At 40.8% G+C, this 24932-nt stretch overlaps 3 protein-coding genes across 6 annotated transcripts; 2 read left to right on the forward strand and 1 right to left on the reverse strand.

Annotated features, from left to right (window-relative positions):
• The first annotated feature begins 5802 nt into the window (after window positions 1–5802).
• On the forward strand, window positions 5803–10298 carry LOC125885008 (cyclic AMP-responsive element-binding protein 1-like). 2 transcript variants are annotated; one of them, XM_049570367.1, is made up of 8 exons: window positions 5803–5970; window positions 7000–7093; window positions 7330–7476; window positions 7724–7824; window positions 7980–8119; window positions 8851–9033; window positions 9218–9371; window positions 9471–10298. In XM_049570367.1, the coding sequence occupies exons 2-8, from the start codon at window positions 7007–7009 to the stop codon at window positions 9613–9615; spliced, it is 957 nt and encodes a 318-aa protein (XP_049426324.1). In that variant the 5' UTR covers window positions 5803–5970; window positions 7000–7006; the 3' UTR covers window positions 9616–10298. The 2 variants fall into 2 exon arrangements, with proteins under 2 accessions (XP_049426324.1, XP_049426325.1); XM_049570368.1 differs by lacking the exon at window positions 5803–5970 and adding an exon at window positions 6006–6146.
• Window positions 10299–11315: 1017 nt separating this feature from the next.
• On the reverse strand, window positions 11316–13777 carry mettl21a (methyltransferase 21A, HSPA lysine). Its single transcript, XM_049570382.1, has 3 exons — window positions 13524–13777; window positions 13340–13451; window positions 11316–11865 (listed from the first exon to the last, which is right to left on the reverse strand). Exons 1-3 carry the CDS (start codon window positions 13668–13670, stop codon window positions 11468–11470), a joined length of 657 nt encoding a protein of 218 aa, XP_049426339.1. The 5' UTR covers window positions 13671–13777; the 3' UTR covers window positions 11316–11467.
• A 1408-nt stretch (window positions 13778–15185) lies between these two features.
• On the forward strand, window positions 15186–23149 carry LOC125885005 (cyclin-Y-like protein 1). Of its 3 annotated transcripts, none has more exons than XM_049570360.1 (10): window positions 15186–16087; window positions 16190–16264; window positions 16344–16378; window positions 19310–19413; window positions 19780–19815; window positions 20457–20508; window positions 20587–20706; window positions 20797–20963; window positions 22147–22309; window positions 22411–23149. In XM_049570360.1, exons 1-10 carry the CDS (start codon window positions 15928–15930, stop codon window positions 22525–22527), a joined length of 1029 nt encoding a protein of 342 aa, XP_049426317.1. In that variant the 5' UTR covers window positions 15186–15927; the 3' UTR covers window positions 22528–23149. The 3 variants fall into 3 exon arrangements, with proteins under 3 accessions (XP_049426317.1, XP_049426318.1, XP_049426319.1); XM_049570361.1 differs by having other exon boundaries at window positions 19313–19413; XM_049570362.1 differs by lacking the exons at window positions 16190–16264; window positions 16344–16378 and having other exon boundaries at window positions 15965–16087; window positions 19313–19413.
• The last annotated feature ends 1783 nt before the right edge of the window (window positions 23150–24932 follow it).

The following is a 24932-nucleotide window of genomic DNA, read 5'->3' on the forward strand; positions in this document are numbered from 1 at the left end:
AAGGAACACTGTGGCAAATCCACACAAACACACACATACACTCCAGCACCCAGCGCCCATCATTTGTGCGTTTTTGTCTTTACCACTGTCTTGCCCTCCTACTGCCTCGCTAAAAGAAAAAAGCCAACGGGGGGGATTCATTGTCGATTTTCGTTTAAGAAAGAAAACAAGCTGGAAAAAGTCATAGATCAAAAGCTAAAATATGAAAAATGCACTTCTGTACTGAGAGTGTGAGGATGTTTTTTTTTCTCCCTTTATATCTCGCAAATGTTTTGACATTGAACTGATGTTGATGCGTGTGAACGAGACCTAAAAGGCACTTTTTTTACTTTGCTGGATCATACGGTATTTTGAAAACGCTGTGTTCATAGAACTTGCAGGGCTTGGACTACATGTTTTACCTCCAGCATGAATACCTGAACGAGCAGTTATCTCTCTCCACAGAAACCTGATTAAAGCAGAGATTCTAGTATCAGCCTGCACTTCTGGTTTCTTCACAGAACAAGGTGGCTTCAGTTGGAACTCAAATTGCTTTGACAAACAGAGTGTGGGAAGGACTCATCTATCTGTGTGAAGCCAAACATGGACGATAAAGAAACACCAGAGACCAGCTTCAAACTCCTGGCACTCAAAGAGGAAAATTACAGATGCTGCAGCAGCTGAAAAAAAATGAAGTGAGAGTAACAAGATGGTGCTTAAAGTGAACAACTGAAATTGGCAATCTTCACTGCCTTATTTAAAGTGTCTGTAAGGGTTTCCTGAGAGGGTTGTTATTTGTGTTTGTTAGTTTAAACTGATATTTGTTGGAAATACCTAAAATCAGAGTGCCAATACCAAACCTCCTCTCTTTTTTCCTTTCTAGAATCTGTGCACATCACTGTATGGAACTGAATGGAATCATTTTTAAGTAAGGCCAGGTGTCTCTCTGGCAGTAATGGAAGTGTGAGGCTTGTGCAGCCCCTTTTACACTGCCTCTTCAAGGTAGAAAAAGTAGCTGGTTGCAGTTAGCAGCTAACTCCAAGAGCAAGAACAGTGGCTTCAAGATTGGGAAAACAATAAGGTCTGGGAGCTTCTTACCCTCCGAGCAGAAAACGAAATCAGTTGCCATATAATGTTGTGTTCACACCGGGCGCAAATTAAGCAATTCACAGGCATGAATAACATGTATGAAATGTAAAGATACGAGAAGATGAGAAATCCCGATGACGTGATGCACACAACGCGAATGACGCAAATTAAGTGGTGCGAATGAAGCGAGTAGCATGAGTCACATCATATGCTTATTTGTAAGAATTGAAAAATCTAGCCGCACTAGCCAATCAGCATTGAGATCCTCCAGGGACGTATGACTCAGACGACGTACCGGCAAAAGTTAATTCATCGAGTCAACACAAAATATTCTAGTGTTCAAACTTGCGCGAGTAACGCAACATGACAATTTGCATCTGGTGCAAATTGGTGTGGACATATCAGAATAGGGATTGTAAATTATTGTTATTGCCATGTAAATGTTATTGTTTATAAAGCACTGCTGATGCATATGTTATATGTCACACTAGAGGCCGCTGTTGTGTTACATGTTGTGCCCATCGCGCCTCTTTTGCTTCTGTGATGCTGGCATGCTGGAAAGCATCGCTGGGAAGAGGGACGTCTGGGGTGCTTTGCTCGGCCTGCTACCCCCGTGACCTGGCTCCGATAAGCGGATGAAAATGGATAGATGGATTGACTGACCTTGAGGAATCGACTTGTGGCTCTGCTTCAAATGTGCGAGAGCCCGACGACGCCAACAAAAATTTCTGACGTGCCAGAAATTCATCCGAATGGCCCATTGGGAGCAGTTTATCGCACCATGATCTGTCCTCGCTCCAACGCCTGACATAGTTAAAATTTGGTCCGTGCCGCCAAACAATCAGGTCAGAAACAGGCTCAAATCATACAGTGTATGCCCAGTTCCATTATGCTTGCCACTCAAGCAGGAGCCTTTCTAAGCAAAAAGACTATTCAACCCCAACCCTGGTGTATCCGATCTATGTATACAAGTAGATATCTCTGTCCTGGCAGTTGCATTTTGGTTTATTGTTGGTGTTGTTTCCTGGCAACAAATTGTCATTTGACTATCAAAACATATCCCTCCACCCACTGCTCGGCAAGGAATACCATTCATGGAAACACAAGGAGGGAAATTCATATTAGAACTTCTATAACTTTGAAATATACTCACTTGGTTTGTCAAACTCAGACCACTGAAGCTTCACATTTGCTCTGGCTGAACTTTGAAATGAATTTTTGCACTTTGGATTTGGTTGGAGGAGTAATGATTCAAGTGACCAATGATTCTTTCAATGCACTTATGGGCATCTGAGTATTGTATTAGAGCAGAATCTGAAGCTAACCTTTAGGAAAGAAAGAAAGGATGGTCAGATGGTTGAATCAGGGGGAGGGGAGAGGGCAAAAATCTTTGCAGGAGGAAAAGATAGAGGGAGGGAGGAGCTGACACCTTGACGGATTGATTGAGATCGCCCAATACACGTTGTTGCCTACAGCCTAGATTAGCAAGAGGTCTGGGTCAGCACAATCTCAGTGTGTTAGATAACTCTCCTGCCTTGCAGCTGCAGCTTGATACTGCTCCTCAGCGACGCAATATTTTACTGGATATCTCTGAAACTCACATCTTCAGATTTGAGAACCTCGCTTATATGTGTGTGCGTGTATGATAGAAAGAGACAGACTGTGGGGCCCAGTATCCATGGCAACCCCAGCCAGGTGCACTGGTTCATATGCGATTCAGGTAATTCAACCTACAATGAAAAGCATGCATATAAGGTCAGTGGTATTCAAATGCGATGCATGTTTTCCCCCTCCGTATTCATATGCAGCCTCTCTCTGGACGGTGGCCTCTTGCACACCCCCATGAGCTGATATCTCCCATAATGCTCTGCTTGAGTGGCAGGTATGATATTTCCACTCGGTTTGATTGAGGACTGCATTTAAAATCCGTCGGTGATGTTGACAGAATATATCAGGCATGTTATTAATACGCTCAATATTGCAGTGCCGTGCGGGGAAGACACCCTGACGTCAAGGTGTGCTTGTTACATACAGTGCCTCGGAACATGATTTGGACAGGGTCATGATTTTTCATGTGCATGTATGATTAAAAACACACACAAGGAAAGAGCAATGACAGACAAACTAGAAGAGATGAAAACAGAGAGACTCAGAAAACTGGGGGAAATAGAAAGTGTCATAGGGCTTGCTGTCGATGGGGTTTTGGAGGCTTGTGTTAAGCCAGGGGCTTTGACAGCCAGGTTTAAGGGGAAAGGAGAGGGCTATGGATTGGAGTCAGGTCTCTACTTCATATTCTGAAGATTAAACTCCTATCCTCCTCCTCCTACACCATTTTGGACGTCTGTGGCATCATTTTACTCTGCTGTTTGTGGGTGTTTCAGCAGCGATTTACAGCCAGGGTCGTTTGCTGCAGTCAGAGCGCTCTGGTAAAAACCTCGCAATCAGATATTCTGTGCCAGAACTCCCCGGCATTAGCTAGTCAGAATCCGAAATTTGCTTTAATCATCAGGCACGCTGACCATGTTGATACACACGCGGAAAATGTGATGGTGATGTGATAAAGAAGTGAATAATACAAGCGCTGGCCTGATTGTGTTTGTGCTCTCATGTGTTTTCAACAGCGCATGTGAGAGGCTTTGGGTTTCAGTGGTAGGGAGAAGCAAAATTAAAATGTATTTATTCAAAATTTAGAGCTGAGAGGATTAGTCGATCCAAAGAACATTAATTGCCAAGCATTTTAATAATTGTATGGCAATAAAAAAAATTGTTTTTCAATCAAAAATGCCAAAAATTGCCTGGTTCCAGCTCCTGAAATATGAATATACGCTAGTTTCTCAGTCTTTTTCTTTAATAAACGTGGCAGATTTCACTTTAGAATATGATGCAAAGAGCTTATCACACCATTGTATTAATCAGAATCCTGGCAATACTCAAATTATTATGTAAGCTTGATAGAAATTTGTCTTGGGTATGGGAATGGGTGTCTACACTTTGTTTCTCTGTATGCAAACAGAACAGTGGCCAGCAGCTTGCATTGCAAAGTGCACATTCAGTGATAACTAATGAAACCTATACTCATGTAGGATTAAAGGCTAATTATGGTTTGCAAAGGCTATCCTTGCTGGTGGCCATTATTAAGGGAAGTCGGTGCCCAATCAAGTTATTGACATGCACACAGGAACAGATAAGAAGGCTTGTTTGTGATTAATATTTATTATATATGCTATATGAGTGTTTTAAATTATGAATATGTCTGTGCATGTTTCATTATCAGTGCTTCACTTTGAATAGAAAAGTGCAAAATGTAAGTATTTTGCTGCCAGATACGATTCAGCCAATTTTTATGGTAGAGGACACAAGATTGGTTGGGTCAGCAGTGAATATGTTTGCAGCACTGGTGTAGTCAATCACTCGATAGGTGAAGATGGGTATGTGTGTGTGTGTGTGTGTCTATTAAGAGGCCTCCGAAATGACCTCGCACATAGAGATGATGGTCATAAATTGGTCTGAAGTCTCATTTTCCCTGCAGGATTTTGACCAGCTGCCTCAGCTTAGAACCCATTTCACCCCTGCAGCACCAGTCCACACACGCGAGTGACAGAGTTAATGAGTACATTTTATGACCAGATTCGACGACCAAGGAGAGGCAAATGTAATGTGGATCACGAGGGCTGTAAATAGTACATAATAACTAATACAGGTCTGGAGCCCACTGGTTTCTCATTAAAATCACAATGTGGCTTGGTGGAAAAAAGTGAGTGTCACAGTTAAGACCAGTCAAATTCACAGATAACTGATCATATCGTGCTGGGATGAAAGAGCTGTGCCAAAACATAGTATAATTGGGAAGTGTCAGTGCTGGCTGTCATGGTGGAAAAGAAATAAAGAAGGATTTTGCTGCCACCATGTGGATAATAGGGGCAATGCGGGTCATAAATTTCAAAACCATCTCAATAATGTGTCTGATATTTACTGGGAGTTAGTGGCAAGACGTGTTGAAGTCACTATTTAAGAGCTGATTGATAATAAACTGAACCATTAATGAACCATGACTCATGAAAATATAGCTGTAAGAATGACATAAAAGATCATGACATGGGAAACACTGCCATAACAAAAAGAAAAAGCATAAAATAATTAAAATTTTAGGTAAGTAATTTCATATTAAATGTGATGTGTGGGCTAGATGTTCAAAAATCAATATTAATTTGATTGTCTTATTTGTCAGACATCATAAAAATTGTGACCTACACTTGATTACAAATGTGAAGATAAATGTGTTGTTATGTCATTTGTATGGAGATAGATTTTTCAGTGTTATTTGTGTGAACCCATCAACAACCCATGTGTTAATCTGTATTCTTAAAATATAGAACACTTTCCAAAAATACAAAATAAATATTTTTTTTTTAAATCGCAAATTCCGAAAAACTATTTTGCAAGTATAAAATGGATCTGCAGATAAACAATTTCCAAAAATAAAAAAAATACTTTATTTATTTATTTTGTATTTGTGGAAAGAGTACAATTAATCCACGGATTGTCGATCTGTTCACACAAAAAAATATTAACACTAGATAGATAGATTTTTTTAGACTTATTATTGTTATACAACTTTGCGCATGCTCAGATAAGGTCGAGGAACTCAAGCGCTTTCCTCGGCTATCTCCGTAGTTTTCCATCGCTACCTCGGCAGCCTTCGTTTCTTTCCGGCACTCTCCGTGTTCACTCGAGTCATGTCGATGAAGCTGATTTTCGCTGTCGTCGTCTCCCTCGTCCTCCTCTCCGTGTTGTTGTTCTCGGTGACGCGACGGAGGTGTAGCCTGACGCGGTCTCTTACGTGTCGGTCTGAATAAAAGTGGAGCTCCGTAGACCCGGGAGTGACGAAGCGAGTCTGTGTTGGTAAGAGGATACGCATCCGATGTTTGCTAAACAGATAGATGGCTGCCCAGAGAAGTTATTTGCGGCTAATATCCGCACAAAGCCAACAAAGAGATCATGGCGGCGGTGTTGCAGAGGCTCTCAAAATGAGTCAGTCTCTGCAAGGCTCGCTGGCTCCCAACACAACTGAGACATAGGTATTAATATGGGAGTGGGCTTGAATGTGTTTTCTCTTTTAATAAACGGTGTAGAATTAAGTTACAGAAGCAATTGTTCATGTAAATTTAATTCATATTAACACTATTAAAGAAACGTAAAAATTAAGCCAACAGACTCGTTAGTGAAAGTGGGGTGCCCTAGTTGCAAACATAACTGGCATACAATGCATGCAGACATTTCCCTCCATTCAGGCTCGCAGCTAGCAGCCTAACGTAGTAGACTGTAAATGCGTTATTAGTTTGGCAACAGTGGACATTTGTAGCAATGCGACATGCTGCGACACTAGCTGTTAAAACAGAAAACAACTCCGTTGTAATAGATCCTTGGTGAATGTTAAAGAAATAGCGGCTAAGTGTGCTAACATTTATTGCATTCCTATTAGCCAGTTTGTTAGCATGCTAACAGAATCAATGAAGCTCATACTGGTCGAGCTAGCTAGCTACATGCTAACTGCAAGCGGGTAGCAGAGCTCCTTGGGTTAGCTTTAGCCTAACGTTACAGCGTTTATGAGTCCAGTTAAATGTTTCAGCATGTTTTAAATTAGTACGTTAACGTTATTCTATTGAGTCTTATATGTCACAAGTGCGACATGCTTTTAAATAACTGGTTATCAAAAACGGTTTCTGACCGGAGTCACGTTCACGATGTTTTACAAATGAATTGTACGCTAGCATGTTTAGCTAAGCCACACCCTCCTATAAAACATCAACAACCACTACCTCCTCAGTGTTTGCTGCACACCACAGACCACTTTTTCAATGTTTGTGCTGCACTGGTTTGTTTTAAGCATGATGATACACATGCAAATAAGTTGTTTCTTACTGTTTGCAGATTTTAAATGAAAATGGAGGCAGGTGCAGACACACAGCAAAGTGGTGAAACAGCTGTCTCGGAGTCTGAGGTCCAGCAGATCACCCTGGGTCAGGTAAATGTCATCATCACCTTGAATATACATGTTAGGTGCATAAGCACTCTTTGAAAATATGAGTAAAGGCTACATGCTGGGAGAGATATTTGGTCAGATTGTAGAGCCTCTGAGGCAAATGTGTGACATGAGCATTGATAAATAAAAGTGACTTGACAAGAGTAATTGCTACTGCTGACAATGGCTCATGACTTTACCTAAAGACAGTGTGTGATTGTGGGTTGTCATGGTTGCAGGCGTCCATAGCAGCTGGCCAGGTGACATCCAGTAGTCCCACAGTCACTCTTGTGCAGTTACCCAACGGTCAGACAGTCCAAGTGCACGGGGTGATCCAAGCTGCTCAGCCCTCTGTCATCCAGTCCCCACAAGTCCAGACCGTACAGGTGAGAGCACATAAAGCCTCTTTTGGTTTATTGCCCAAATAATAATCACTGAGCATTTGAATTTATAAATTGAAATGATCAAAATTAATAATTGTCATCACATGACAGCACAGTAACTTCCAAAAACACTGATAGTAGCTGCAGTTCTGTTGTCTTGCTTGGTAGATAATATCCTTCACATATGAATCCACCGTTATGGCTGCATATTTGTTGAAATGAAAGTAAAATTGTTTTTGTCCACTTGCAGATTTCAACTGTTGCTGAGAGCGAGGACTCTCAGGAGTCCGTAGACAGTGTGACAGATTGCCAGAAGAGGAGAGAGATTCTGTCCAGACGACCTTCCTATAGGTCTGTGTAACATCATACCACAAATGCATATCATATCACTGTGGTTTTATTGGTCTGCATCACATGCTATTGGAGGAGCTATTGTAAAATGATGACAGGTGTTTTTAAAATAAAGAAAAGCTTGCTGAGATTCCTCTGTGATTGTTCCCCTGCAGGAAGATTCTGAACGATTTATCGTCAGACGCTCCAGCAGTGCCTCGAATTGAGGAGGAGAAATCAGAGGACGACTCGGCCCCTGCCATCACCACAGTCACCATGCCCACTCCCATCTATCAGACCAGCAGTGGCCAGTACAGTAAGTACTTTTGGATACTGTCATACAAGACGCTGGTGGTTGGTGTGGTGAAACATGCAGGATATCCTGCTGTCAAACGGTGTCATTTTGTCTGTACTGAGGCCAACTGAGTTTAGAGGCAGCTGAAAACAAAGTCTTGATAATCAGATGTGGTATAATGCTGAGCCAATACTTAATTTCCTTGGCTTTTTTTACACCAAGCAACATTTGGTATCTGATAACATCCCTCCTCCGATGGCGCTGAAGTAAATACCGGTTGTCCATTAGCGTTTTTCTTGTCGTAAAATGAGGACCCTGTAACTTTTGTTACACAGAGAATATGACCACAATACTGATAAGCTGAATATCTTGCAAAACAATCTCATTGCTGCTGGTAAAATATGTAGATCACTTCCTGTTTTTGAAGCATTTGAATAATTATTGTAGTTTGAAGACTGAACAAAATTTGATAGAGGCAGCTGCCTCATGAGTCTCCATGCTGGAAAAACCCTGGTCCTTGTTTGTATGGAGCTTTTTGTGTATCAGATAATGAGGGAGAGTTGATGTTGGAGAAATATTTAAGTCGACAGGATACAGAAGGATTTACCGCGTAAAGACAGTATAACAAATGGAAAATAAGCTGGGAGTTGCTGCAGTTAACAGTGTTTAAGATGTATAATAAAGTGTTTCCTTGCTTTCTATGTCTTACGTTCATTTAATTCGATCACATGACAATGTCTCTCTGTCCGCAGTTGCAATCACCCAGGGCGGGGCCATTCAGCTGGCCAATAACGGCACGGACGGAGTGCAGGGCCTGCAGACGCTGACAATGGCCAACGCTGCTGCCGCCCAGCCTGGCGCCACCATCCTGCAGTACGCCCAGACCAGCGACGGGCAGCAGATCCTAGTACCCAGCAATCAAGTGGTTGTACAAGGTGTGGAACTATTCCCACATTTTGATCTGCTTAGGCATACTGAAGGTGGATGAAAGAGCTTTGTAATGCAGTTACAGCACAAAACTTTACCAATCAGAAAATGTTTGTCAAAGTGTGTCATGTGAATTTGAAATTCTGTATCTCTTAAGTAAAAACACTGTGTTTGTCTGTTTTTGCCTGTCAGCTGCCTCTGGTGATGTCCAGGCCTATCAGATCCGCACTGCCCCCACCAGCGCTATCACTCCCGGAGTGGTCATGGCGACATCGCCTGCACTGGGCACAGGAGGAGGCACTGAGGAGGTCACACGCAAAAGGGAGGTCCGACTTATGAAAAACAGGTATGGGTATTATGAGACTGACTACTGGTCTATCTTTCGAGTTAATGCTGTTGTGTTGCTGGAAGACATGTACTCACACACGACCATTACGTCACACAGGGAGGCAGCCCGCGAGTGTCGCAGGAAGAAGAAGGAGTACGTCAAGTGTCTGGAGAACCGCGTGGCCGTACTGGAGAACCAGAACAAAACCCTCATTGAGGAACTCAAAGCCCTTAAAGACTTATACTGCCACAAATCAGAGTAGAAACATCACCGAATGCCTGCCAGGGGCTCGACAGGTGCCCGTCTGTCCCCATGTACAGAGACTCAGCACAGAGCCATGCATCTGGATGCCACTCCCCCCCTTTTCTACTCTTCTGCTTTCTTTTTAAAAACTGCTGGAAATAAATCCTTAAAGTGACTCACCGGGAATCGAAAACAAAAACACACACACCCTCCCACTTTAGCGATTTGAATTCTGTTCCCATCAGTTTCCCATCAAAGGATGAAGCGACGTTCAGAGTCAATGTGGAGGAGTACACACCAATACAGGGTCATGGTGGTGAAGTGACAGAACAGATAACAAGGCTGTTCTTTTTTGTTTTGTTTTTGACGCCACCAAAGGGAAGCATTCCAGTCACTGGTGCCTGGACAAACTGGGCAACATCACCAGCAACGGGGAACTGCTCAATTACCATCACCAACAATGACGGAACTTTATACAGTTGGATCTCCCTGGGACACTCGAAACATTGGAGAGGTTACCCTTGTGTGCAACGTTTGTTATTGTAACTGCGCTCTCGCATTAACATCTGTTACTAATGCTTTGAACTGTAGATGGGCTGTCATGGACATTTTATCTTTTAGCTGTTTTGTTTTACTACGTATTGGATTATCTGCTTGCATAATGCCATTGACTCTTTTTTTTTTTTTTTTTTTTTTTACTTTGCCTTGATACGACATAAACAAAAAAAGCAAAGCATTATGTTGGATTGTACAATGGTTTTCATGCTAAACGCAGCTTTAAAGATACATGACGAAGAGTCGGAATCTCTTACGTGGAACATTTACAGAACTCCTTAAGTGTTTCGTTGCTGTCAGATGCATGTTCCTGATTATATTACCAAGGCTCATTGTTTTTGGTTTCTTACAATGTTCAAACAAATATCCAGACGTTTAAAAGGTGCAGACTAGTTTGGACAGATTTCAACTGGGGTTTTGCTCCTGCTGCTCACCTGAAAATGAGACTGAACACAAATCAAATGCAGCTGGCGCATCAGTTTTGATTTCCACTCATGTTTTTGCACCATGGATTTTTCCATCCTTGTTTTTTTAAATTCCTTAATCAACAAAAATAATGAGCCTTACTTGTTTTGTATTGAAAGAAACACTTTGCCGCCACATTTCTTAACAAATCTGGAGACACACAGCGGCGCACTGGAATCAGAAATTGCTTATGGATGGTCTTTGAACACGTTACGTCGCCACATTTTAAATTATGTACAATTTGAAGAGCAGTTCAAGTTCTGGTTACAGGATTACAAAGTGGCATGTGCACTTTCTCTGCATACAACAATCCTACTGTATCTCACAATTTAACAGAAAAATCTCACGCACCACTGACAAATAAAGCTGTTGCGAGGTGCCTCTAAGATTTAACAGTGTCCCTTTCGTTTCGTATTAATGATCAAGGCATCATCATGCACTTGAGAGGTTATTAATTGTGAGGAGCGTCAAATCTCACCATCTCGATTACACCTATCAGACACGTGCAACCAAATCAAAGACTTCACCGTGAACAAAAATGGATGTTTTCATATTAATGGAATGCCATGTTGTATTATTTTAGGTGTTATGTATAGTTATGACATAGTCTGCTTTTTTTATGTTGCTTTTCATTAATTTTGTATTCACAATTTCTAAATGTCAGCACCAACTTGTATAATACAGTGCATTATGTTAGAGCTATTCAAATATTACATTTTTGGCAGCTGTTAATAAATGTGTTTCTGGTAATCTTTTGACATTTTATTTGATTCTTATGCAAAAAGATGTGAATTATTACAAAGATGGAGGCAGTCAGTGATAGAAAAATAGCCAGTTAGGACACTCAGTTGTCATAGATCGTTCTTAGGTGGCAGTTTCCAGGATTTATATACATGGATGTCCCTTTGTTTGTCATAGTAGACCTCTTCGATGACAAAATGCTGCTTCATCATGCTCAAAAAGTCTGTGTCTCGCTTGTAGCGGATCTTACAGGCCAGTAACACCACAGTAGTGTCTGAGCACAGGTGCTCCAGAGTCTGCAACAGCGGCACAAAGGTGTTCTCCAGGTAAACAATGTCTGCTCCCAGCACCAGATCAAATCCCTCAGCTGGGTAACGGTCAAGTCCAACGCCCCAGGTCAGCTCAGACACAACCACTGATCCCTGGGAGTCCGGGGACAGGTTTGCCTTTACGTTGGCGGAGAGGAAGTCCAGGGCAGGCGCTCTGTCAGTGATGGTCACTTGGGCACCTAGAGAGGTGAAGAATTTGACAGTGACTGATAAAGGCCAATATCGTATGGAAGTAAATAGGAGATGCAAGAATTGAAATTTGAATTTCAATATTCAAACACAGCATAGCATTTAAATGTTTTACACTGAAAACCATGCATCTGAGTTTATTTGTTCTGAATTCACCGCTATAAAAATTAAATTATAAAAACTTCTTATATGCAAATGTAAAAACCGAGTTTGAATTTATTTGTTCTGAATTCACCTGTTTAAAAATTGAATTAGAAATTTTTTTGATTCGCAATTTTAAAGTGCAATTTGAATTTTTTCTAAATTCACCTCTTTAAAAATTAAACTATGAAATTCCTTGATTTGCAATATTAAAAGCTGAATTTGAATTTATGTGTACTGAATTCTGAATTAAACTACAAAATTTATTCATTCATTCATCTTCTAACCGCTTCATCCTCTTGAGGGTTGCGGGGGGACTGGAGCCTATCCCAGCTGACATCGGGCGAGAGGCAGGGTACACCCTGGACAGGTCGCCAGACTATCGCAGGGCTGACACATAGAGACAGACAACCATTCACACTCACATTCACACCTACGGACAATTTAGAGTTATCAATTAACCTAGTCCCCAATCTGCATGTCTTTGGACTGTGGGAGGAAGCCGGAGTGCCCGGAGAGAACCCACGCTGACACGGGGAGAACATGCAAACTCCGCACAGAAGGGCTCCCACGCCCGGGATCGAACCGGCAACCCTCTTGCTGTGAGGCGAGAGTGCTAAAATTTATTGATTTTTCAATTTTAAAAGCTGGTTTTAATTTGTTTCGAATTCACCTCTTTAAAATTTAAGTTACAAAATTTTTGATTTGCAATTTTTTAAAGCTGAATTTAAATTTATTTGTTCTGAATTAACTTCTTTAAAAATTAAACCACAAAATTTCTCAATTTGCAATTTTAAAAGCTAAATTTGAATTTATGTTTTCAATAATTGCAAATTCAAATCCAAAAGTCAAGTTTCAGAATTTTAATAAATAGATTTAGGTTGCTCAAATTTGATTGGTAAAATTCAAATCCAAAATTTCAAGTTGAAAATTTTCAAATAGCAACACCGGGCCAACCAGCCTGTCCTGTCCTGGTTAGTCTGGATGTTCCTATTTGAAAATTTTCTTGACTTGAATTTTTTTAATAGAAATTTGACCAATTGAAGTTGAACAGCCCATTTTTTTTTAAAACTTGACTTTTTGGATCTTAAATTGTGAACACTGAAATTGTATGTTTTATAATAATTTATTATTATATTCCTAATTTCTAAGAAGTGAACAGGATTTCAAAGTAAAATATGTCAGTGCTGTAAATTCAGTGTTGTTTAACATTTTTTTAAATGCAGCATCCAGCGGCCGTTAAAAGTCAACTACCTATGTCTCTTACTAGCTTCCGTCGATTCATATTTATGTGTATGACTCATAACTGGATGGTGAACTCACCCAGCAGAGCTGCCACAATGCCCACCAGTCCAGTCCCAGCTCCCAGTTCAATGGCTGCCTTCCCCTTTAACGTCACCTTCCCCATCTCCAGGTACATACACATGACAACTGCCTGGAAAACAATATGTATTTAATCACGAGATGTCCAGCAGGATTAAGATTAACACTGTATCAGGCTACTTACCGCATCCCACACAACTGCTGCTACCCCGAGCTTCCTCCAGTCCTGAGCGAGACGGAGGTCATGGTTGGCAAACCGGAACTGTGCTGTTGAGTTGTGGAGTTTGGAAAGCGCAGGTAACGGGTTTTCGACATAAGGAACAAGAGCCATGCTTTAAAAATAAGGAGAAACTGAACTATGTGGTCATATTTCACCAAGTAGCACTACACGCATGCGCACTGCGGTCCTTCTTCTTTGCTGGTGGACTTACTGATTCATTACCGCCGTCTTGTGGAGGCATAGACGTATATATATATATATATATATATATATATATATATATATATATATATATATATATATATATGTCTATGTGTGGAGGTATCTCCGTCAGTTTCAACTTATTTAAATTCCCTCCATCGTTTCCGCCAATATATCACAAACAATGTCTGCCTCGTTATTTCGGAGCAAGTGACTTTATACATTTGTTCTTTCTTTAACACTGTAGCGTTAGCGAAACACAAATACATCCCTGTACTGTAAAATGCTACCAGCCCACTCTCAACACTCTTTCAGCCAATTATATAATAGCTCGGCTAAAAGTGACCAATGGGAAAGTCAGATTGTGTAATGGGCGTGCCCGCAAAGGTTTTTCTCAACGGCAGTGTTTCGCACATAATGGAGGGGGCGGTGCCTGCACATGAAGCCCAGCAGGGCTGTAAAGTTAACAACACATAGCAGCAATACAGCTTCCGTTTCATGTGCGTTCCTGTTGGCAAAATAAAACCAAAGGCACAGAGGTCCATTTATTTATTTTATTTACAAGTTTATTTGACAGGGACTCATAACAAACTTGATGTATATGTCTGTGTGTAATAATCAATATACTCGAAATCTCATGCATTATACAGATTTATAGACAGACAGCAAATATTTTAAGCATTAAAAAATTATTTTTCATACTACAAAAGCATTATATTATTTTTGTGTAGTCTCTTGGCCCCTAACATGAGGTTAAATTATAATATAAACTGTAAAACAGAAATAAATATATCAATAAACAGATATTTACAGATAAATACAGATATATCCATTGTTGAATATGTGCATGTGCCTTGACTGTTTTTTTAATCCAACCATTTCAGGACCAGTGCTGGACCTGGCGCATTTGGCGCCGTCACCTTGCAACCTACAGGACTCAAAGGATCCGGCACCAACACCATAGGACACCTCCCAGAGGTGTCCATGCCTCAACAGGCCAGAGCCAAGACCATGAAATAGTAGGCAGAATCTTTAATATGAAATGGAATCACCAAAATTACGATAAAATACATATATATATATATATATATATATATATATATATATATATATAATATATATATATATATTATATATATATATAAAAGTCCTCACCGTGTGGAGGGTAACATTAATAATAATAATAATGATAATAACCTTTATATATATATATATATATATATATATATATATATATATATATATATAGGGTATTATTATTATTATTATTATTAATGTTTATATATATATATATATATATATATATATATATATATAAAGGTTATTATTATTATTATTATTATTAATGTTACCCTCCACACGGTGAGGACTTTTACTTTGAAAAGGCAGTAACCGGAAGTTACCTCTGAACTTAAGCTGCTTCGGTGGATTTGACATCCAAGACGTGTCTCCTGCAAATGCGACGAGATGAAAGCTAACGTTGGCTATCTTTTACAAATTCTCACACTCGCTACCTTTCCGCTTCCTTAGTTTATCCGTAGAGTAGTTTCCGGTTGGGGTATTTACACGTTAGTCCCGTAGAAAAGCCTTTAGTTGTGACAAAGACTCCAGCTGCAGTGAGAATGGATTGATCCATGCTGCTGAAAAAGCCAAGAATGGATTGAGGTGCGGAAGCTAGCGTTAGCCGGCTAGCCATGGAGGGAGCTAGAGGAGCTTGTGACTTTGTACTGTTAGCGTCTATTCCGTAAAATGACTTGACATTGGTCATCCACCGTCCAGAAGTATTCAGTCCACGCATGTAATTGTTGTAAGAGTGTACCAGTGCTATGCTGCGCACACGCCCTGAATATGTCAGCTGTCCCGCACATACCGCAGACACCTAGTTGGCTGTCATTACATAGAGCCCATTCACCTCTGAAGCAGCCAGACACACAGGCAAGACTGGGCCCTAATATGCTACACTAAACATTTAAAGATTTAAATACAGGTTTAGATCCAGTTTCAGATTTACTGGTGTCACATTTATTATCTGTCACCTGGAAGATTTAGGTCAGGCTTAGTTGCAGCCCCCCCTGCAGCCCAGTGTTGTCAGTTAGACCAGTAGGTGATCCCTCCTGTGTTGTATGGGAAACAGTGCTGGCTGTAGCAGGACTGTTGTAGGTCAACGATGGGAGGTTCAGTGTCTTGCTGCATCTCTCCTGGAGAGAGTCCCAAGATCCACAGGAGAGAAGTGGAGCTGGAGGAGTGTCCCATCACCACCACTGAGGACGTGAGTGAAGACACCGGGACCTACCTGCAGCACATCAGCGACAGGGAGCTCCCAGATGGTGCGTGATGATTCATTTGACTCAGACTTTTCAAGATGTAGTCTTTTAATGCAGTGCTGTAAAAATGCTTTCCCCTCGCACTTTCCTACTTGTTTATTACAGAACTGGCTCAAGAGGCCAACCCATCGGACCACCCCAGAGCCAGCACACTCTTCCTCAACAAGTCGCAAACAGATGGTCAGATATTTCTCCGTTAAAGATGTCATCATTTAATAAATGTTTATATAATTCACAGAGTTTTCTCTCCTCATTTTAGTGCGCGAGAAGAGAAAAAGCAACTACTTGAATCATGTAAGTGACTTGTCTACATGATTTTACAGTTGATGAGGGGAGAAAGATACACACACAAACAACAAATTGGTCAAGTATGTCATAAGGAGAAAGAGCAGCCAGAAGTTATTAATAGCTAACAAAAACACAGTCTCTTCTCTGTTTATCCCTCCATGTCTCTCTGTCTCTCCTGGGGCCTGTATCACGAAGCAGGATTAATGTCTTAGCGAGGTAACTTCAGGGTTAACCCTGGGTTTTCGGTCTCACGAAGCCGGTTCAGTTCTGATCGGGGTAGATCACCATGGTAACTTACTCTGAACGGCTATCCTGCTCTGGAGCAGGGTAAGTTCAGGGTTGAATCTGATCCTATAAAACGCACCACCCACTGGCCAATCAGCTGTTCAGAAAAAATGACTCCGCTGACAGAAATGGAGCCTAGTCATGACGGGAAGTTTAATTCATTTGATTGATTTTGATTTGAAAGTTTATTTTGAACATTAAAAAATAAAAGAAAGCTACAACAACAGACAATGAAAAGATTGTTCAAAAAGGAGTGGAAAGAAGTCGAAATTTCATCCCACTCCTTCATAAGAAAGAAACTGATAATTTGCGAACACTTAATAGCACCATTAATTAGTGCCAACATTTTGTTTTGTTTGAGGAAGTGATCCCTGTTAAAGATAATGGGCCTAATTGACAGCTTTGCTGCTGGAAGTGTGGAAAGTAGCCTATCATGTCTACACTTCATGGTGTTTGAGGGATTTTCCTTTTTGTTTTTTAAAGAGGGAGACTAGGTATATTTTTGCGCAGCTGTTAATTTCTAACACAGCTCAATATCAGGATGATTGTATTCAGACTATCAATTTGGTGTTGATATGATTTAATTTTGGCATCAGCTTTAAGCTTCATTGTAGCATATATAATGTTATGACAAAAAGACCAATTTATCAGACGCAATGATGTTAGATGATAATTGTAATACACGCAATTCATCTGCGCAGCATTGATTTCATGGGATTCAAGGGTGTGATCAGTGTCAGATGTACAGGTACAGGTACTGTAGCTACTTGAACCAGTGATGAGTAATTTAACCTACACATAATTTTGTTTGCTACCTTGTTTTGTCTTGATTTTTCCCTCTCTCCTCCTCTATTTCTTCTTTCCTGACCCGTTTTTTTTCTTGTCTATTATGTGATTTCATTGATGTTTTGACAGGGGAATTTCTTTGATAAGCTTTTAGTGGCTTCTAACCTCTCTGGCACTTTTCTTTTTTTAATCTTGTAAATTTTATACTGTCTGTTTTTAACATTATGTGCAAATAAACTAATCTAAACTAAAGCTAAATATTATTCATCCCGTTATGCGTTGCCACGCATGTTTCCTCCTCCTGCAGCTGCCACGGTGTTGTCCTTTTCTGTAAAGTTGCTTTTCTCCTCCTCATATTTTAGTAGAATTAATCTCTGATCCTCACGAGAAATACCTTTTTTCCCTCACATACAGTGCTCTGTGAGGATGCTCAGTGACGCTGCGCTTCTCTCATGATTGTGATTGGTCCGCTGCGTGCGCGTTCACGGCTCTTGATAAAGCAATCCTGGATTGAGTTACCGAGTTGATATCCAGCGTCGTGATACCGATTATCCTGATTGCCATTGTTAGGGTTAGTCAACCCAGGATAGGTCTGGGTAACCCAGGAAAGGTCGATCTCGCTTCGTGATACAGGCCCCTGCTCAGGGCATCCGTTATCTGTTTCTGAATGGGAAAATCTGTTGAAGTCCGACATAGTTAACTCTCCAGTCATAATGTCTGATAAAAACATTTCCCTTTGAGAACATGTAGGCCGAGTCTTAACAGCAAGCGTCTCTGTCCACACTGAATGCGTTAATTATGCAGTTCTTCTGCAACATGTAAACAAACTAGCTGTGCACTCATGTAAACAAACCACATAGGATATTAGCTGCAGGCTCAAGATCATTGTAGGGCTGGGTGATATAACGAATATGTACAATATATCGGTATATTTTAAGCAAGATATATATTTAGATAATACCGTTTATATGGATATAGGAAGTGTGTGACATTGAGACTTAAACAAGACGTATATAATGCAGACAAAGTGTCTCTCGCTCCTACCCTCCCTCGGCCTCTTAAAGATTTTTAATTGTTTCAAACCTACTTGATGCTTTAATACTCACGTTATAGATTTGTGTCCTTTGCTGCAAACCTTTAAAGCTCTGTAGCTCCACTGCTGTGTGCAAATACGTTAACATACAGCCCTGCTATTTAGTTTATATCATTTTTCATTTACATGTTGTGCAGCTGAATATTTTCAAACATTTGCATTTTTATTTTTATACACTCTGTTTTTATAAAAGTGCTTGCGACATCTTGTGGCTTTGACTTGTAACTGAACACGTAGTCCATTTCGTAGAGAAAACAAAGACACATATTGTGTATCGCCAGTCAGCCAGTCAGCCACAGAGATTTTTTGTCTCTTTAGCCCAGCCCTAGATCAGAGCTACTCAAGACGAAACCATTAAAAGATGAGTGTGTACTTGGCTTCCTGCATTTGTAGTTTTTTTAAACAAAAAACATACATTTTCTAGTGTTTCTAGTGACGTTTACTGAAAAAAATGACACAGTTTAGCCAACAGGAAGTAGGTTGTTATAAGCGATGGTCATCACCAGAAACTTTCAGCTCCACTTTGTGGGTTTGCAGGTCGAATTTGGGTGATAAATTAGCGCGTAAGTTTGTGGGTTGAGCGGGTTGGATTGGCTCTCATTACGGGCTGGGGTGGTACAGGTTTTATAAACCCCTGACCCGTGCATCACTGCTGCACAGTGAACGAAGAATCCCCAAAAAAAGCAAACATTCGTGTAAAATTTTAGAATTTGTACATGGATGTTTTGTCATAGTTTTGCTGTTTTTTGACTTCACTGTTGTCTCTTCTGTAGCAGATGTCCCCAGGGCTCCTGACAAAAAAGTACAGTTCCTGCTCAACAATATTCATCGATGACAGCACGGTCAGCCAGCCCAACCTCAAGAGCACGATCAAATGGTGAGCGGCTTTACCTCTGTCTTCAAAATACCCACACAGGAATAGTTTTGGTATTTTAGTGTGCTTGTTTCCTTTTAGCAGGTCATGTGACGAGGGAAGAGATAAGGCATTGTCCTTCACTATTTAAAACATTTTCATTTAACCCAATCTGCTGCAAGCTAACAAGCTAATCTGTGGTTAGCACTGTCCTATGGTTTCAGATAGGAGTGTTAAACCAAATATGCAATTTTTCTGAACTGCAGACGTGAGCTACATATCAAAGGAAGACATGATATGTAAAAGGCATCATAGGAGCTCTTGTTTGGTGCAAAAGAATAAAATCACATCCAGTGGTTCACTGTTTGTGTCGGTCTCTTTTTGTTCCAGCGTCGCATTGGCCATATACTATCACATAAAAAACAGGTAGGAAAAGTTTTACTTACCTTTTACTTTTTCAATGTTGTCCAGAACTTGGGTATTTGTTTAGGAAGCAGATGATAATGGAATGGGATTTGTTTTGGGTTTATTAAACGCTGTTGTCATGATAAAGTTCTTGGTGGTGGCCAGTCATCAGTCAGATGGTCAGATAGATAGATCCTAAGCCAGTAGTTAGTTAGTTTTGAGCCTTTATTGGCATCCTGGCCTCCACCTGATTGAATAAGACGAGATGGGAAGAGAGGATGAAGGAATGTGGGTAGGGATAAACAGAGGGAAGAATAGGGTAGGAAGGATAATGGACGAAGGGAAGGGAAAGGGACGGTGGTTTGAGGACGCGGAGAGAAACAGCAGGATGGGCTGACCAGGTATAAGGGTTAGGGTTAGGGTTAGCCCATGGCCCTTCTCCTGAACCCAAGTTAACAAACTCACTTCATGATTATAAAGTGTTACTGAAAGTGTAAGTGGCAAGAGGTCATGAATCCTTTTGCAAATCGGTGCTTGTTTAGGTTGTAGTGTTCATCTTAGAACTGAAAATTCCATTTAGTTGTTATCATTCAATACAATGGGAGAATAAGTCATATAGTGTGCGCGTTTAATATCATCTCGTTGATGTTCTGCTCCTGTAGAGATTCAAACCGCTCTCTGGATATATTCGATGAGAAGAAGCACCCTCTGTCGGTGAGTTGATACGTTTGAGCAATGTATACTGTTCATTCTGCGGCGATTGATCAATGATAGTGACCTTCTGCCCAACAGCGAGAAAAGGTCCCAGATGACTACTCTGTGATCGACCCAGAACACAAACTAATCTACCGCTTCATACGAACGCTCTTTAGCTCTGCACAGCTCACTGCTGAGTGTGCCATTGTCACTCTGGTAAGTTTACAAAATTCAGACCTTCTAATTTCAATCACCGTTACATGTGTATATATTGTGTGTAAATGGATTTTCTATGTGCTGTGTTAGGTATACCTGGAAAGGCTGTTGACGTACGCCGAGATGGACATCTGTCCTTGTAACTGGAAGAGAATTGTTCTCGGTGCCATCCTGCTGGCCTCCAAGGTCTGGGACGACCAGGCTGTGTGGAATGTGGACTACTGCCAGATCCTCAAAGATATCACAGTGGAGGACATGTAGGTGTTACTTGTTAATTAATGTAAGAAAACCAACTGACTAACATGTTACAGCCCAATGTTGTAACTAAGCTTGAGAAGACAGATTTGTTTTCATTGCTCCGTGCTGGCGGAGGCATTATTTTTTCAGGTTGTCTGTCTGTCCATGCCATTCTCGTGAACATGATATGTCAAGAACATCTTGAGGAAATTTCTTCAAAATTTGGTACAAACGTCCACTTGGACTCAATGATGAACTTATTAGATTTTGGTAGTCAAAGGTCAAGGTCATTGTGACCTTGTGTCCCACTCATTCTTATGAATGCAATTTCTCAGAACTACCTAATGAATTTACTCTAATTCTACACAAAAGTCCACTTGGACTCAAGGATGAACTAATTAGGTCTTGATGGTCAAAGTCACTGTGACCTTACAAAACACGCCATTGGCCATAACTCAAGAATTCATACGCTAATTACAACAAAATTCTGCACAAATGTCTAATAGAATAATATTATAAGTAATGACATATCCAAAAGGTTAAAGGTCAGCTTCACTGTGGCATCATAATGTTCTGCAAAAACACTTTTCTGGCCATTACTCAACGTCATATCTCAAGAACAGAAGGGGAGACATTTGGTCAGGTACTGAATTAGTGACATTTATCTTGGGTGCCCAGTAGGGATGCACGATATATATCGGACCGATAAATTATTGGCAGATAGTGGGACATTTTTATAATTATGCGTTATTCCAATAATTAAAATTATAGCCTGATCTTTGACCGCCTGACACAGCGTAGATGCAGCACTGAAGGACCTTCTCCAGAGTGTTAGCACGAGCTAATTAGCAGGAGCGGGTTACATCCAACACTAAGTTTTAAAAGACTCGATTCTGGTTTTAAACATATTAATAACTGCCTTACTTATCGGTGCATCCCTAGTGCCCACCTTAAAACTGTGCTGATTGTGTAGATCTTCTGTGCTGTCGGGTTATAAATGTGTGTGAAGCATCCATGTCTTAGAATATGTAGCTTCTTTGCAACAACAACCATACTTGAAGCACTGTCTACTTTCATTTCTACATCTGATTCTGGACACACACAGATGTACACTGTAATTTGACTGGTTCATGAGGTGGTGATTCTAGTTTTATAATTGTTAAATTCTCTTACCTCCCGTCTGCTTTATTCCATGTTCTGCAGGAATGAGATGGAGCGTCACTTCCTGGAGCTGCTCCAGTTCAACATCAACGTCCCAGCCAGCGTTTATGCAAAGTATTACTTTGACCTGCGCTCACTAGCCGATGACAACAACCTCAGTTTTCCTCTGGAGCCACTGAGCAACAAGCGTGCCCAAAAGCTGGAGGTGAGTATGTTCAAGGCTGCATTTGCACTATAGGTGAATCATCTGGCATCTCTTCTTGTTTGGTTGTAGCAGTAATTTTCTGCTTATTGTTTTGTCTGCAGGCCATCTCCAGGCTGTGTGAGGACAAGTACAAGGACCTGAGTAAATCAGCTATGAGGAGGTCTGTCAGTGTCGACAACCTGGTCGGCATCAAGCACTCCCAGGCTGTGCTGTCCTAAGTGGGCAACGGAGGCGGAGCAGGAAACTACAGGATGTGATGCCACATTCAAAAGTTCATTCGACAAGAGACATTTCCAAAGTAGATAATATCAGTAACTGAAAAGTTTCATTACAAAATGTTAAATGTCGACTTTGGGGAGGAACAAAAGAGCAGAAATTTACCATACAGTATCTCTAAAGTATAATGAATTCAGTCTCTATGTGTTCATTACAAAGAACTTCAGCTATCTGCCTTCAAAGCATGATAATTTGATGAAATATTTTGCAAACTGTAACATTTTTTTTAATTTAAATAATGGATGTGTAACTTTGGAAGGAATCAGCATGAAAATGCTTCCTGGAGTCACACAAACTGAGGACCTCATCTTCTGTATTTCACATCAGCAGATCTTTTGAGGAGCCATCTCTCCAGCTTCGGCACTCCTCTCTCCACCAGCCGTATCCCATCACTTTTATTCACATCATGAGACTGTCTTGAACTACCCTGTGGTGTAGTTCTGCACATGGACAAAGAGTAGACTTTGTTTTGCTTACTATGTAGGCCCCTATAGCTGTGAAATGTACAAGACTTTATTTAATTCAAATAAATTTCAGTCGCTGTTAAAAGTTGAGGCTGCTTAGGTGGGACAATGTGTCATGGTGGTTTTTGTTTGCAGGAGTGATAACTGTGGTGTTCCAAATCATTGTTTCAAGGACCTGGAGCCTATTTTCCCATGTTCTTGTGTCGAAGGGTGCTTTCACACCTGCCCTGTTTGGTTTGACAATTGATCTCAAGTTCGTTTGCCTCCTAAGTGTCGTTTTGGCAGGTGTGAGCACAACAATCACACTCAGGTGCGCACCAAAACAACCAGACCAAGACCTTCTTGAAGAGGTGGTCTCGGTCCGATTGAAAAAGAAACTCTGATCAGGTTTATTTTTGGTGAGAACACGTTCCGACCTCGATCTGAACCAACTACAGTCACATTGTTTGGGTTAAACAAGCATGCGCATGTTAGTCCCGGAGGATTATTAATGTGCACCTCCTGATGGGACTGTGTAAGACACAGTGAACTGCTCCAGTTAGATCAGTTAGCAGCTCAAACGCGGCTGCTTCTTTGCCTCTTCACAGTTAAAATGGACAAATTGTTGATTCCATAAGCAGTTCAGACACAGTGGTCTAATGATTACCTATTGTACAATTCCGCTGTTAAGTGCTTCGAGTATCCACCGTTTCCTAGCAGCATGAATAACCTCCTTATGTCAGGGATGATAGTTGTCGTATCAAACCACATGCAACAAAAGGGGGGGAAACTGCTGTTTTTTGTGTTAAAGGAGCTATATGTAAGAAATCTAAAGCAAATAGTTGTAAAATCCTCCTAATATGTCACAGAGACTAAGGAATAATGTTCATATAACATACTGATCTCACCGACAACAATAATACGGCCGGAATGTTCGCATTTAAAAAACATTTTTATGGTCCGCAAATCATGTTTATGTTTTGAATTTGTGTTTTGGCCTGTTGCGCCATCCACCGGCGTCTACCAGTCACGCAGTCAGAGTAGAGTCTCAGCATCAGTTACAGTTATGACTGAGCTACAGCAGCACGGCAAGCAGCATTAGCAGTGTCCCAGTACATAGCATTAGCAGCCGGCTCCTCCTCAGCTGTATCCCGGCAGCAGCGTTAGCAGCAGAGAAGCTGAACTTGCTCGAACGGTCTGCTGGAAAACCGCAGATCAAGGACGCAGCGACGCGGCCCTGCCACGGCAGCCGTGGGCAAACAAATCAGTCTCCAGCATGCCGCTGTCCAGCAACTTCGAATCTGTAGGGGAGGGGGGGCAGACACGACTCGCGGCAGTGTTTTGAATTTGAGTGCAGTAACCGTTTTGGCCACATTCTACATACAGCGCCTTTAAATATTGAGTGAGCGTTTTAAAATTGTCAGTGTTTTACCATAAGTTTGATTCCAAAGGGAAATGAAATGACATGCAAAGGCATATCAGTACAGGATGAGCATTAAAATCCTGTACATTTTCTGATTTAGATTCAGACAACTCATGGCAATTTGTTTGAACAGCTTGCCTTGTACACATAGCATAACATACAGTAACATGTAGAAACATAAATAAATGAGTAATGAAATAAAAAATATGCCTAGGAGTTCAGCGGAATAAAGGAATCTATACATAATAAACAGCTGATAGACTAATTATCATAAGAGATTAAAACATCATTAATAGCAATAAAAACAATGATTTACAGATAATTTAAAAGAAGAATAGCAGAGGGAATATGTGAGGGAATATTTATGCAGTATGATTCTGACATGTTACATGCTGACTGAGTTAAGGACCAACTAAAATAAAAACACAGGGCCTCATGCAGGAAGCGTTAAACAACACATTTTCTGTATTTTCTGTTCATA

This window comes from Epinephelus fuscoguttatus, linkage group LG24 (genome assembly GCF_011397635.1).
Source record: "Epinephelus fuscoguttatus linkage group LG24, E.fuscoguttatus.final_Chr_v1".
Classification (NCBI taxonomy): Eukaryota; Metazoa; Chordata; class Actinopteri; order Perciformes; family Serranidae; genus Epinephelus; species Epinephelus fuscoguttatus.

Bases quoted from the DNA above. Each gene is read 5' to 3' on its own strand.
- LOC125885005 (XM_049570360.1), top strand. From the start codon at position 15,928: ATGGGAGGTTCAGTGTCTTGCTGCATCTCTCCTGGAGAGAGTCCCAAG. The intron at 16,265-16,343 runs GTCAGATATTTC...TCCTCATTTTAG, and splicing joins CAACAAGTCGCAAACAGATG to TGCGCGAGAAGAGAAAAAGC. The intron at 19,414-19,779 runs GTGAGCGGCTTT...TTTTTGTTCCAG, and splicing joins CTCAAGAGCACGATCAAATG to CGTCGCATTGGCCATATACT.
- mettl21a (XM_049570382.1), bottom strand. From the start codon at position 13,670: ATGGCTCTTGTTCCTTATGTCGAAAACCCGTTACCTGCGCTTTCCAAA. The intron at 13,452-13,523 runs GTAAGTAGCCTG...ATTGTTTTCCAG, and splicing joins CAGCAGTTGTGTGGGATGCG to GCAGTTGTCATGTGTATGTA. The intron at 11,866-13,339 runs GTGAGTTCACCA...TCACCTCTCTAG, and splicing joins CATTGTGGCAGCTCTGCTGG to GTGCCCAAGTGACCATCACT.
- LOC125885008 (XM_049570367.1), top strand. From the start codon at position 7,007: ATGAAAATGGAGGCAGGTGCAGACACACAGCAAAGTGGTGAAACAGCT. The intron at 7,477-7,723 runs GTGAGAGCACAT...GTCCACTTGCAG, and splicing joins CACAAGTCCAGACCGTACAG to ATTTCAACTGTTGCTGAGAG. The intron at 7,825-7,979 runs GTCTGTGTAACA...GTTCCCCTGCAG, and splicing joins TCCAGACGACCTTCCTATAG to GAAGATTCTGAACGATTTAT.